The sequence below is a fragment of the Pteropus alecto genome, unplaced genomic scaffold (genome assembly GCF_000325575.1).
Source record: "Pteropus alecto unplaced genomic scaffold, ASM32557v1 scaffold134, whole genome shotgun sequence".
Taxonomy (NCBI): domain Eukaryota; kingdom Metazoa; phylum Chordata; class Mammalia; order Chiroptera; family Pteropodidae; genus Pteropus; species Pteropus alecto.
The window spans coordinates 11467855-11483004 of record NW_006436283.1 but is presented as its reverse complement, the minus strand read 5'-3'; the positions used below and the strand labels follow the sequence as shown (position 1 = coordinate 11483004).

The 15150-nt window shown below is 44.1% G+C and overlaps 1 protein-coding gene across 1 annotated transcript in view; it reads right to left on the bottom strand.

Moving 5' to 3' along the window:
• Positions 1-15150, bottom strand: part of PITPNC1 (phosphatidylinositol transfer protein cytoplasmic 1) — a 208045-nt gene that overhangs the window by 65492 nt on the left and 127403 nt on the right. Inside the window, exon 5 of the mRNA XM_006912288.3 lies at positions 2368-2439. Coding sequence (XP_006912350.1) covers positions 2368-2439 — 72 coding nt within the window. The remainder of the gene's footprint in view (positions 1-2367; positions 2440-15150) is intronic.

Here is a 15150-nt window from a genome sequence, read left to right as displayed (position 1 = left end):
ATTTAAGACAACTTCCCCATCGTGTCCTGGTTAATGTATTCACAACTTACAGGTTTTCACAATCCCCACCGCTCATATTTTTTTTTAGCTAGATATTGGATAATGTAAAAAAATTACTTATGCGGTGATTGATAACAAGATAGCGACATGTACTCTATTCAATCACTAATCAATATGATTATCACTAGTGTTTTTCAATTTCATTATTGCTTCTTATCATCATCAATTTCATTAAATTTTTGGCAGGTAGGAGAGGAAACAGGGCACAGACAGTAGTATGAAGGATGGTAGCTGAACGATAAGACTATATACCCAGAAAATGCAAAGAAATGAAGTGAGTTTATTAAATCATTTGGCAAAGCACTAAGACGAGAGAAATAGCCACCGCCGAACTGCTTTCTTTAGCAACTCTGCCACCCACCGAAAACTCCACTCTCATCCACAGACAGGAAAAGTGCATGCCAGCACTTAAGCCACCTGCTTAAGGCTCTAGTTTCGAACCCCTGGACAAAGCCATCTTTTAATAATTAAAGTGCTATTACATAAACATATATTTCTCACGTTCTGATTTCAAAACATGAACGAAAGTGTAGACGAAAGTCAATGAAGTTTTCCTTTTCTGCCAACCTGGGACCAACCTCGAACCAGCTGGGCGACCAATAGCTGCTGCTGAATATGCAAATTAGAGGAAGGCCAACTGGCAAAGAAGAAGTTTAATCAAGCCGGGGCTGGCCTGTCTGGTCCGGTGGCCTCAGAAGCAAGGCCTATGGATCTACGGAGCAGAGCTGGGCGAAGGCTGAAAAGAGAACTTGGGCAAAAACAGACTTAGGATCCCTACCGTGTAACAAGATGGCCGGATGTGGACTTGGACAAGCTGAATGCCATGATAGTGAGCTAAGGAGCTGGCCCCAATGGCGGTCTCAGAATCAATAAGTTGGGGAGGAGACAGCACAGGGTACAATAACTGGCATTTCTCCCAGGGGAAGTGAATTGTGTTGACAAGGACTACACACAAATTCCCAGGGTTTAGAGCTTCTCTTGCAGGACGGTGTCGGTCTCAGAGAGGCCTGGCCCTTGGCATGGACAGGGGATGCTGACTCTAAGCATGGGTCCTTACTTTAGGGTGGACACACAGATATTTAAATTGTTAGGGCAGTGACAAAGCTAAGTTCCTAGAAGAGTAATAAACAAACTTTAGCGCCTGCCGAAAAGGGATACAAGATAATAAATGATAGTTGTGAGTTTTCTTGACTATTTGAACTGACCAGAGGATAACTCAGAAGATTATGCTGTTCCTATAGTCCTACAGGGAACACAGTGAGGACACATGTCCTCCCTCTACCTCCACAAATAGGGCAGTTTTTAACTATTCATGAGGACAGAGCCATAGAGAAAAAGAGAAAGCAAGGGAATCTGAAAAGACTAAAAGATGTTAATGGTCAAGCCCACTTAGCTACCTCTGCAACTTCCTGTATCCTTTTCTGCATCGCCTCGGCTCAGTGAAGGCACAAAGGGGTCACCTTGTCAGGAAATTCTCTCTTGCCCTTTTTGACACAGTCTCAATCTTCATCATTCCCACACATGCAAAACACATACATGAAGTAGAAATGAATAGTGGAAGTCTTGCAGCTCCTAGATCCAGGCTCTTCCCTCAGTGTGTCCTAATGGAACCCAACGCCCAATCTCAGGGTGTGACTCTTGATAGGTCAAAACACTCACTTCCAAAGAGAAGGAGATTTAGAAATGTATTGCCCCAATGGAAAGAGGGTGGGGGTAAAAGACAGGTCAGAAGGTGCATTTGAAGCAGTACTAATAAACGGAGTGGTTGGCTGAGATTTAGTAAGAGTCAGATTGCCTCACGAGGTAAGTATTTTGCAGGAGGGGTATACTGACAAGGTGGGTATGTGCGTACGTGTGTACATATGTGAACATACGCATAGTCCAGAAAATATATACGGAATGCACACATATATCCGGTCGTATTCATCTAAGTAAATGTTGACAGTCATTGAAAAGATGTGCGCTCAGAAACCAAATCCTGGAGTTCCAAGGTCCCCGCCATCCTCTCAACCCCCGATGACAATTACTCCAGGTCACAGAAACTTCTGCACATAAAAATGAGAAGAAACACCAGATGACAAAATAATCCAGAAAGAAAGAAATCCCGGGGCACTAGCCCTCAGAAGCCGAAGGCCAGAACTTCTCTGAGGTCTCAGGCACAGACCCTCCTTTTCACAGCGGGCTGTGAAAAGCACCTTGACTCTGACTGTGACTCGTGACTCGCAGAGCCTAAGGGGCAAGAGCGCAGTGCGGAGCGCAGGGCCGAGCGCAGGGCCGAGCGCAGGGCGGAGCAGAGGGGCTACTCACGCTGTTGTTGCTTCCTTTGTTGTCCTCATACTTCGTTTCTATGTGAATGGAGAATTTCGGCAGAAAGGAACACTATGGAAAAAGAGTAAAGTTCCATTAGCAAACCATTTTTTCTCTCTTCACGTCTTCAACATAGTCTCTGGATGCTCTCCTGACCATCTGGTGGGGAGTACTGTTTGCAGTCAGAAATGTTAAGATACTAGGTCAATATCTCAATTCAGGCAAGGAAAAGACGCTTTTGGCAACGTGAACACAATTTCCTCTAGATGTCAGGCCAGAGAGAATAACCAAGCAATGGAAGGCAAGTCACCAAAGAGGCCATTTCCAAAAGGATCATGTTCTGTGAGACCTACCCCAGGCTTGAGAAAAGCAAACTTCTGAATCAGAGGCAATTCTAGTTCCCGGTGATCACCTTTGGGGAGCAGATGCCACTGCTGGATACCCGTGGACCCCGTCTTACTCTTTATACAAATATTCATACAAAGCTAGGGAGGTGGTAGAGAAGGACCATTTTTAAAATCATCAATCACCAAAGTCAGACAGACATGGCTTTTAGTTTTGGGTTTATCACTTGATAGCTATGTGACTTTGGACAAGTCATTTAATTTTTCTGAGCCTTAGCAGTATTAAAACAGGGATAACCATTATTACCTAGTAGTGACATTGTGAGGGTTAAAAAAAATCATGTGTATAGAACATTTAGTGCTGGGCATAGAGTCAGCATTCAACGAATGGCAGCAATCAGTATGAGGCTATGGCTGAGCTTGACATGAAAGGCAGCCCTTCTTTTTGCCAGCACCGGGGAGAGTAACCCTAAATGCACACGCCCTAGTGTTCCAGTTTCAATGAGTTATATTCTACATATTCAGTAGATTTTAAGGGTTAAGGAGCTTGAGAAGAGAATTTTGATGGATTTGATGTAACCTCCCTCCTGCTGGCACCAAGCTGGGCATTCACTTTCTTGGCCACCAGAGATGAGATGGAAGACTAATGGGTAAAATGACCCAGCAACTCCACTGGGAGCTGCAGGTGCTGGAGAAATGAGACTTGGGCCGATTCCCTCATAGTCTCGAGAGACTGGTTCCTGCATTTACTTCTCCAACATGCGCAGAGCACATACTGTAGACCAGGCACTGGTCTAAGTGCTTCCGGGTTTAATTCATTTACTTCCTGTAACCATCCCATGAACTATGTACTGTTATTAGTAACCCTGCTTTAAAGGTAAGGAAACGGAGGCACAGAGAGGTTAAGAAACTGGCCCAGCATCACAGAGCCAGTAAACGATAGAGCCGAGATTCAAAGTCTGGTGGCCTGGTCCCAGTATCCATGCTCTCGATCACTACCCCACTGGTTCTCAAAGTGGGGCCTCTGACTCTGTAGCACCAACAGCAGCAGCAGCAGCAGCAGCAGCAGCCCGGAACTTGCTAGAAAGACAGATTCTTGGGCACAGCCCTAGACCCACTGAATTAGAAACTCTGGGGATGGGGCCCAGGTACCACTTTTAACAAGCCCTTGGGGCATGCCGACGCACAGCACATGCTCGAGTTGGAAAACCACCTGAGGACACCACGTCTGGGAAGGAAACAGAGAGAATGTGTTACCTAAAATCCACGACTCCTACCCTCACCCCACGTGCTGCTGATTTCCTTTCAGTTCAGCTGAGACCCCCAGTGGCAACTGTACAAGAAGGCCGGGGCCTTGAACGTGCCGTTGATAATTCTCCTGACATCACACGCCTGTGTGGTTCGGCATTCATCTGCCTTAATCCGAGTGAAACAAGCAAGCTGAACCGTGACTAAGGAAACATGGAAACAATCAATCCCAGTAATTGCCTTTATGGAGAAGGTGGCCCTGCGATTATTCACTGACACCTTCTTTTCTGTCTCCTCTCCAGCCTCTCACTCCACACCTGCTGCCATCATGCCCAGTCCCAGGGAGTTCCAAGGAGGAGCTGCTTGTCACGCATTGAGACCCTGGAGGACTTGAGGCAGCTCAGAGGCCCACAGCAGAGCGACTGATCGACAAGCGAACTTTGGGTGATGCACCTGCCCGAGACTCTTTTAAAAATAACATGCCTCGGATAAACAGATTTGTCCTTTTTAACCCATAATTCATATGAGGATCAATCCAATGCAAACCCAGTACCAGGTGGCGGGGGAACAGAGCCATCCAGCATGGGGAGCTGGGTCTGGTGCAGCAGGGTGGAACTCTGCAAGGAGTTTTTACTGGTTGAACCTCTAAACTACTTAAGTAAGGTCAAACAAATGAATCTTAGCATTTGGATATTAAGCCCAAATATGAAATGCAAAACTCTCATGCAAATTAGCAGATGTTATTTTTGAGTCAAGGACTTAGGTTATTTTCATATCAGAATGCCAACTCTGCCAGGGGCTGGGAGTGCACCTGGCTTGGGCAAGGCAGTGGGAGGACCTGAATTAGTCAGGTCAACTCTGGGCCGGTCAGTGTTTTCTCCTTCCGCAGTGGTTAGGGACTGATGATTCCTTGGGGACCTCTGATGGCTCAGTGTATGGGTGTCTCAAGTTAAAAATCAGATGTATCTATGACTCGGGGCATTTTCAGAGCTGTCACTAAAATCTTTCCGGTGGGATACCCATGTTGAGATAAATTTCTGCTTCCCTATGCAGGTTAGCATTCCTAAAGATTCAGCCTGCCATCCCTAAAAAACCTTGTGAAGCCTTAACTGTTAAGCAAGTTCTGTTCTTTCTCCCTGGCTGGCTCCCTACTGCATCTCACCTCCGAGGTTTTCCTAAATCCCTTCCCTCCTCAAGACCCCTGCTTGGCTTCACTCTTACTCCTACATGCCTGAGAATTTTGATTCTGTTTAATGAGGACACAGAAGATGTGACAGAAACACCTACAACTTCCCTCTCCTCCACTTCAAATCTGCTTATTTTTATGCTACTTCTTATTCTTTGTGAATCAGAGAAAGACATCGCTTTCTCTCCAGGGGAAAATAATATAATGAGAAGAATTGAAGACATAGAGTCAGCAGACCTGGTCTCAATCCCAGATGTACTGACTTGGGCATATTATTTTACCATTCTAAGCCTCAGTTTCCCCATTTATAGAGAGGGGACTATCCTTCTCCACTCTGTAGTAGTGTGGAGAAGATCAACGAAATCTTTCAGCTAAACCCTAGCACAGTGCCTGGCACATAGTGGGTACATAGCAAAAAATATTTCTGAGTCTCTTGTCTGGAAGCTTGTTTCATCGATTATTTGCATCTTCTTCCTGGCTTCCTTCCTGCGGCTTAAAAATATAATGAAAAGAGTCATATTCTTAAAAAGACGAATGAGCATCAAGTTCCCTTCGTGGTGTTTCTTTCTCCATCTACCATCAATCTCACTTCTCTTTGTCTTCACAATTGAACTCTATTGAAAGAGGAGTCAAGGATTCCTGCCTCTACTTTTTTTTACCTCCCACCTCTTCTCAACCAGTGCAATGAGGTATGGAAATGAATGATTATCAAGGACTCCTCAAGCCAGCATGGCTTCTCCACCCTCCTTTAGTTTTAAGATGTTTCCTGTAGAACCCTGTAGAACTCTCCACAGTTGGATATGACAGAACAATTCCTCCTTCCTGATAGCAGTTCCTTCTCAGCCTTCTCTTCCCTCCTCCACCCCTTCGATGGAGGTGGACCCTTGGGTTCTGCTCGCTACCTTATTTTCTTGCTCCAAACTCTCTTCCCAGCGATCTCATCTACTCCTGACTTTTCCGTGATCATTTTTTTTATGAATCCCTCCCAAACTGACATCTCTAACCCCAACTGCTCTTCTCACATGTCCAGTCGCCCGCTAGCCATCCCCAATAAGGATTCTATGGGCAATGTCAAACTTGAAAGATCTTTATTGAAGTCAAATGTTCTCCTGCACTGTATGAGTTTCCGAGGGCTGTTGTAACAAACTACCAGGGACTGGGCGACTTTAAACAACAGAAATGTACCCTCTCTCGCGGTTCTGGAGGCTGGAAGTCTAAAATCGAGGTGTTCGCAGTGCTGTGCTAGAGAAGAACCCTTCCTCGCCTCTTCCAGCCTTCTGTTGGTCCTGGGTGTTCCTTGGTTTATGGCTGCCTCTGTCACTTTCTTTTCTCTGTGTGTCTCTGCGCTCTCTTCTTTTCTTATGACAAATTTCCTTCTGACATCTCACTACAGACCATCTTGAATACACCTTCAGAGTGATTATCCCATGTGTGCGGGGAGCACTGTTTGTACCTTCGTCACAGCCTTTATCTCTTTTTCCGTCATCACATCTGTCTGTATGTCTGGCTCACCAACCGGGTGATAAGCTCCCATGCTATTCTAGAGAGGTTCGTCCCCTATACCATGCTGCCATTAGGAATGGAGTAAGTCACAGTCGCCCCAGTTATTTAGACGCCAAAGCATCTCCTTTAGTTTTGAGATGTTTCCTGTGACTAAGGGCTTGCTCCAGCTAGGAATATACCATCCAACCTAGTCATTCTCAGATATCCAGGGTGAGAAGGGAGCACCCCACCTTCCAACCCTGGACATTCTCGAGACATGAATTGTCCCCTAAAGATTTCAAAACATTTCTTTGGGTAAAGGGGATTCCGTAGAGCCAAGGGAACTGTCAGGAGTGTGGGAATGGGAAAAACGTTGGGAGCCCTGACATGACCAAACTGGAACATGATGCAAGAAGACGGGTGTCAGGAGATTCACCCTTTGGCTGAAATTGGAAGATGTCTCAGGGATTCAGAAGACTCTTACACACTCTATGGCACTCTGAATGCTTAAAGTCCCACTTGGCCCACAATGACATGAGGGAAACATTAAAATACCCATGGTGGACAGAATTCTAAGATGGCCCCAAGTTTCCCAGCCTCTGGTATACATATCGTGTATAATCCCTCCCCTCTGAGAATATGACGGGATAGTAGCTCCTTTGATTAGATTACCAAAGTGATCAGATTATGTTACATTACATAAAACTTATTTTTAGAAGAAGCAGAGATTCCTTTGTTGGCTTTGCAGATGTAAGCTGCCACGTGGCCAGAACCTAAGGGAGGCCTCCAGGAGCTGAGAGTGGCCCCTGGAGGCTAGCCAGCTAGAAATTGGGAATTCCTTTCTACAATTGCAAGGAACTGAATCCTGCCAACAACCAGTGAGCCTGGAAAAGAACCCTGAGCCTCAGACGAGACTGGAGCCATGGCTGACACCTTGGTGAGATTCTAGGCCAAAGACCCAGCTAACCCAGCCTCAGACGAGACTGGAGCCATGGCTGACACCTTGATTTCAGGCTGGTGAGATTCTAGGCCAAAGACCCAGCTAACCCGAGCCTCAGTGGAAATGTGAGATAATAAATGTGTGTTGTCACTAAATTTATGGGAAATTTGTCATCCAGCCATAGAACACGAAAACAACACTCAGCCTCGAGAACCCAATCACTGCTTCCCTTCCGAATCTCCTACGTGGCTCTCATTTGAATAAAATATTACTCGCTTTGAGGTTTGAACATATCCAGGGAAATGGAGAATTTTTACTCTTTCTAACGTAGTAATCTCACCTATGATGTCATCTGCTTTATCGATGGCCACTGCTCACTGAACAGCGTGACCTTTACTGGTAACTGATACCATTAAGCTTGCCATTAGCATGCGCCCAGCCACAGGGAGGAAGTATGGTGGTTCAGGAGAAAGAATACAGGTTTTGGAGTGTAACAGAGCTTAGTTAATATCCCAGCTTTTCTCACAAATCGTGTGACTTTGGGCAAATTCCTGAACCCCACTGAGCTTCAGTTTTCATAACTATAAAATGGGGACAACACCAACCTCACTGCTGTGGAGTGAGGATTAAATGACAGAATGAATGTCCAAAGCCTGGCAGTGTCTGGTAGGACAGTCACTTGAGACCTGTTGGCCCATCCCATTGCACCCTACCTATCCCAGGAGGTCCCGCGGGCTAAGTGGGGGAGAAAACAGAGCTGGGAGTGGGCAGGTCCTCCATCGTACATGTGCGAGGATGCGCTGGGAGGCTGTGGGCCTGCTGGAGCGACAGGAGGACACCTGGTTGGTCTCCCATGACGTGGATGGTGGCCAAGCCACAAAGGAGGTCTGGATGTCTTGCTCTGAACTCTGACCTGCTGCACTGCTGAGGGCATGTCACCATATCTTCTAGGACAGTCCTCTCACTGTCCTCCTTTCCCTAAAGCACTGGCAGCTCCTCTCCCTGCACCTCTGCTCAACTTCCCTGCGAGGCCCTGCCAACTTCATGTACGAAAGCATGAACGCTCCTGGGATCTCCACGAACTTTCTTACCTAAAGGCTTTGTGCCTGCTGGTTCACTCGGCCTTATTACAAAACCCGAGGCTCAAAAAGGTTAAGAAATAGCACTAGAAAAACCACATTTGGGAGCCCCAGGGGTTCCTACGAGATGACCTCGCCTACAGGCAGAGGGATGGGGCAATGACTCTAGAGCATCGTGATAAAGCAGGGGGAGAGGCAGCGAAGTGCCCTCACCCCCTGGAGCCTGGGGGACATCATGAGTCATTTCAGCCCCTCCTCTGGGCCCACTCTGGATCTGCAATCTTCTTTCTCATGAAAAACCTTCCCCGCCCCACCCCCCTCTCTCTCTCTCTCTCTCCTCGACTAGAAGAGTAGGTTGGCCAGAACCATAACAAATATTCACTTTACTACATCCAGGGTTTGTTTTGCCCTCAACCCGCTAACAATGATAACGGTGTCATGGAGAAATTAGGGCAATAAAGCAAAAGATCTCCTGTCATATCCTCTTTGATTTTCTAGCTCAGATTCTCCCAAGCCAGAGGAGCCTTATTAGTATTGCTGTCATCTGTGCATCTTTGGTTTGCTTCCAAACCCAATGGCATCCACCGCACGAACCTCTTTCTCTAAAATGATCATCAGGTACCCGTGAAATCTCTAGCAACTAAAACTAAATGTGCAGAAGAGATGGTTCTTTGATGAACATGTAAATGCATGTACTTTCATCTCTCAGAAGTGATGAGGGAATTTGCCATCGGGAAGAAGAAGGCCAGGAAAGATGAGTGAAGCACCTGGGCCTCTGCAAGAATAACTTCCAGACACGAGCACACCCAGGTTCAGTGTCGGGAAGTGAAAGCAGCATATACAAAATGCATGGCAGAGCTGGATTTTCAATTCACTACAGACATGCTTTGGAAAATGAAAGAGCTATTTTTAGCCCGGTGATTGATTAGGGTTGCTATGGCAATAAGAAACACTTATGAGAATAAAACTAAATGTAAGCAAGTCTTAAAGAGAAAGGGGCAAACGCACTGGGAATTTCAGTCAGATTCTGGGTGGTGCTGGCAGCCCTCACTGCAGCCTCCACCCACGCATAGGGAGAGAGGGGGACGGTGGCTGTAGAGAACTGGCCATGGGACACCAGCCTGAGGCTCTCGGTGTTCTGACCTTCAGAAACATGCAATAGCAAAACTTCTGGAAAAATGTGCACCATTCACTTTGAAGAGATCATCATTATTGACGTACTATACTCCCACAGCACCCAGCGCATGGTGAAAACTGTAAGCTAATGGATATTAATTCTACCCTATACCAATTTACAAAGTAAAATGAAAATCACATTCTCTCTAACGATATATTTCTAAAACTCGTTTAATGATGCCTCATCTGTTGGGCCTGGCTAAAAACACATTCTCGGCTCCTCTCAGGGCGACTGGCTGAGGGTTCCAGATTCTCCACATAATGCCCAAGTGTTTCTTAACCCCAGGAAGTTTTGGAATACTTTTGGGTCAAAACAATGATCTAAGGTAAACACAATGTTCTCCACGTCCACTCTGGGCCAGACAGACACAACCCAATGCCGAGGAAATAATGACAATAGTATCGTTACTGTATTTACTATCATCAGGCACTGTTTCCAGTGTTAGATATATAATAATTGATTTATTAACTCATCAACTCTCATATAACTCTATGAGGGATGTACTATTACCCCCATTTTACAGATAAAGCAATAAAGGCGTGGAAAAGCTGGGCAGTACGCCCCCAAACCGCACATCTACATGATGGAGCTCGGACTCAGCTCAGGCTGTCTGGCTCTGTGGTTCACGCTTGTGATCCTATGTCCTGTTGCTTCTTGAGTACAAAAGGAAAGTACACAAGTATGTCTAGTGGAGTTGAGTGTCAGTCGGGGGTAATGGCGACTAAGGCACAGGCTTTGCTTCTCAGTATGTCCTGCAGCCACTGAGAGCAAAGAAAAAATGTGTGTATGCATCTGTCAAATGACAGGTGTGCTTTGCTTCGAATAAACCCAAAGAAGGAAAAATAGGAGTTAACCAAAAGATAAATTGGGGAAATGATTATTCATTTAGGGAATTCATACTGATGTTCCTTTAGATGCCCAAATACCCTGGCATCTGTGAATGAATAACACAATCATCTTTAAACCTTGAATTTAAATATGATGGCTTAAGTTAGTTCCTATTGTGGAAGTGCTTTTAAAATCCTTCCCAGAACTCTAGGAAGGGTGTGAAAAAATATTACAAATGAACAAGTGTTCATTACCATAGTTTTGGCCCTGAAAGACATGAAAACAACCCAAAAGCCATCTGTAGAAGATTGGTTAAGTACACTGTGGTGGACTCTAAAGCTATTAAAAGAACCAAAGTGTAAAACAGGATGATCCCACTTTTGTAAAAAGAAAAAAAGTATGCACACACAAAAGATGGAAGAATAGACACCAAAATATTCTTGTGGAAGAGAACAGTGGAAATTATGAGGCCCTTTCCTTTTCTATGATACTCATTTTTATAATGTTTGGATTTTACAATAAATATCTACTTTTTCGGTAAGCTGAAAAGATGCAAATCCAATAAAAAGTTAATAAACACATCAATGATATCCCAAAGTAATTATGCTAAGCCTAATGGAAGTCATGAGATGTTCCAAACATTCTCTCAATTTTAATCCACTTTAACTTAAAGAGCAAGCAGTATATCATAGAGAGTACTGACAAGTAAATGGAGGGGGTGCAGATCCTGCAAGTTTAGGAATCATTACTTCAAGTGTTCTTCACGGGGTTTTCGCACAGGGCAAGATTTGGGATACAGTTCAGTAGTTCAAGCCACTTTTAAATGACATCAGAGTTCTTACTTCAAGCAAAATGTTATGCAGGGACATGGTGGCCAGTGAGGCGGGTACATGGAACCTTCTGGACTATGAGAAGGAAAGTTTAAAAAGTAATCATTGAGCCCAATAACTCAATGCTTTATTTAGATGACCAGCCGGAATACTTCCATGTTTGAGAGCAAACTTTACATGGAGGCTTGGAATCAAGAAAGTTAAATGGAAGAGCTGAGAAGCTGGCTTAAGGTAGGTAAAGTATTTACAGGGCTTTGAAAAGACCATTTCCTTTGAGCTTTCACCTGGAACTCGATGCGTTCTTCTCTGGCCATTTTGTTCTGACTCTATGCAACATGTGTTGTCTACTTCTGATGAACATTAAACTCTATGTAGACTTGACCTTTTCTCTAATGGAATTCCTCTGAAGACATTGATTTTTCTGGTACTATATTCTTTGTTATCATATTAAAGGTACTCTAAGGCCATACAGGGAATTTCAGCTTGAGATGGGATCATTAATAAAACTGGATTTGCAAATGTTTCCACATCTCACGACCAGGAGACTTACATCCAGAATGTTCCACAGGGCTAGTGAGATCAGGTCTAGAGTGTAAGATTTATATTCTGTTTGTAAAATAGGAGACTATGGGTGGTGAATCTTTAGGTATAGGCAGTTGGTAGACCCTAGATCTTAAAGTATTTTTCAATTTCCTTTGTCCTCTATCCTTTCATTGTGATAGAAAATTTGCCCCATAAACTTCTCTCTTGTGTAAATGGAAGATTTTTAATATACATACCAATTTCAAGAAGGTGTCTCACTGGCTGTCCCCATTTAATCAATCCCAGTCATCATAAAGGGAAAGATGCAAGGGAAATAAGGGGGGATATTTGAGCTTCCTTTGCTGTTCCGGGTTCCAAGGGCCACATACGACTTTACGTCTAGATAGCATCGGTATTAACAGTGACAGAGTAGTTGGAAAAAAAAAAAATGGAAAGAATGTAGTTCCAGAAAAGTGAGAAAAGGAACTCAAGTGGAGATTAAAAAAAAAAAAAGTAGAAGAATCTTAAAGCAAAGAATAGGAACTGCATGTAAACACTAGAGATAAGGAGGAACCAGAGAATGAATTCCCAAAATAGAATGCATAGGAAGGAAAACGTGTCCAAGAAGAATGGCGGGACCTGAAAGAGACATGGGGAAGAATGAGAGGCGGGGTGTGTGTGAAGGCAGAGCAGGCAAACAGAGCAGGAAAACAGCTGTTTGTATTCCAGCCCACAGTGAGGAAATGAATGTCAGCCTCCCTGCTGCTTTTCATCAGCCTGCACCCTACACTGAGGCTTCTGTTCACTCATTAGTTCATTCACTGATGGAGCCTCTTCCCATCCTCTGACATGCTGAGTAACGGCAACTCACTGGATAAGCGAGGCCAGGAGGGGGAGGGAGCGAGGACGTGAATGAAAGTATGTTTTCTCAATGGGGACATGGTTTGCTAGAGGGGCTTCTATGAAAACCGAGCTGGGAAACTAATTCAGGCTCATGCAATAAAGGGCTGGACCTGTTAAGGCAGAAATAAGCAGAAGATGCTCTTAAATACTGGTAGCTACACACAATAAAGGCAGGACAAGAATTTAAAGAGACAGGCACACAGCATCAAATGAAAAAGAAATGCAGGCAAATAATAGAGATGGGAATGAATTGGAGTGACTTCCCAAATACAGGCTGGCATATGGCCAGGTAGGAAACCTTCAGATTACAAGCCTTCTAAGTTAAAAACTGTATGAATCACCTCTTAATCAGTTGAGCAGACTCCACACTTAAATATATACTACCATGTAGTTCTAAGTATCTTAGTGATTAGAAAAGTCAAAAATGATGGGACCATATTGCATTTACTTTACTTAATCACTACCATTAACTATTTCAGTATCACCATATGTGTTTTATTTTATTTGTATAGAAAGTAATCTGCCCTACAAAATATTTCCAGTTGTAATATTTCGACCTCACCAACTTGAACTAAATAAAACTCACTCCATATTCATTAATAAACTGTAGGAGAGAAATCTAATTTTCAGTAACACAAGTAGGAAATAGAAAACAAAGGAAAGGAGAATTTCCTAGTAAAATCTTCTATTGAAAATTCCTTTAAACAAATATTTTTTTTTTTCTGATGACTGCCATCTGTAAAGTCATTCTTAGCGATGTTTAAAAAAATGCGAACAATTTAAAAATGCTATAGAGGGTAGAGAAGCAGATTTTGTCTTCTGTTCTCTCCCCACGAAATGGCTGAATTAATTTTCTTTGAAGTACAAAGAAGAGCTTGGGAACAGGTAGAGCAAAGGGAAATGGGATAAATCAGACAAATAGTACTGGCTGTTCCAAGGTTCCTGCTTCACCAGGTACCAATTGACTGGGTTGCTGAGCCGTGGAGACTAGTTCCAGTTCTGCACAAGAATCAAGGAACATCTGTGAGTGATTTGTTTTGCAACTGGTTCACTCGTACAACTAGTGCATTTTCTAAATTGAAATAAACCAGAATGCATGAGCTGTGCATCGTTTTTATGATTGTTATAAATGGTCCTAGAACATTTCCATCTAAATTCTCTTAAATCCTGAAGATCTTTTAAAATAATTCATTACTGTTGGGAGTTCTTCAGAAAACTCTGGTACCTGAGTAATAATAATCTTGAGGCATTATATTAGCCCACTGAAATTTAAGAGAAAATAACATTTACCGAAATAGAATTGATCTATTGGCCTATTTAGAGGGCACGTAATGGCTCTGACCCTGAGAGAAGCTTCTGGAGCTCCGCTAAATTTTAGAAGACTGCCTTTGCAAAATCCACGGTCCCGTGGACAAATAAGTGTGGAGAGCGTTGCACACTACAGCTCCCTTTCGGAGATTCACAGTGTACGTCAGAAGAGTAAAGGCTCTAAGAAGTCCCGCAATAACGAATCTGTTTAAGTGCAGGACCCGGTGTTTCCCTTACTTAATGGGCTGTGCATCATCTTTATGACTGTTATAAATGGTTCTAGAACATTTCCATCTAAATTCTCTTAAATCCAGAAGATTTTTGGACTTGGCCATTCTGGCTCTATTTACGACACAAGCCTCATGCTGTGACCCACGTCTTCGATGACTTCAACCATTTTCTCCGGGAGGGTTCTCTTCTGGCCTAATTGCCACCTTGCTCACCGGCACCTCCAACTGGAGGGCTGTTTCTCTGGCCTGGGCCCTAACGGGTCCCAGCTCATGCGGCCCCATTTCTAAGAAGGAATACTTCTCTTTGCTCGCCCCCTCTTCACGCCAATTAATGTACGCTCTGGATATTCAGGGTTACTTGTGATGTGGAGATAAAAGACATTTCCTAATCATCTAACCCCCGTCCCTACCCCTGTCTCCGTGACCCCAAAAAAGGAACACATTGGGACCTCCATTCTCTTAGCTTACACAGTAGTTGAGATGGCCAGATTGTCCTCTGCTTTCCTTCCAAAGTAGTTGAGATGGCCAGATTGTCCTCTGCTTTCCTTCCAAACAAGATCAATCCTAGAGTGCTGGAATAATAATGTATCTTTCCTGGACTTGTACCTATTTCCTCATTTTGTAATTAAAACCCTTGGTGGGGACTTAGAGGGTACAGGACGGGGAACTTAAGAAGGAAGAGAGGGCTTGAGAGGAATGGCGGCCA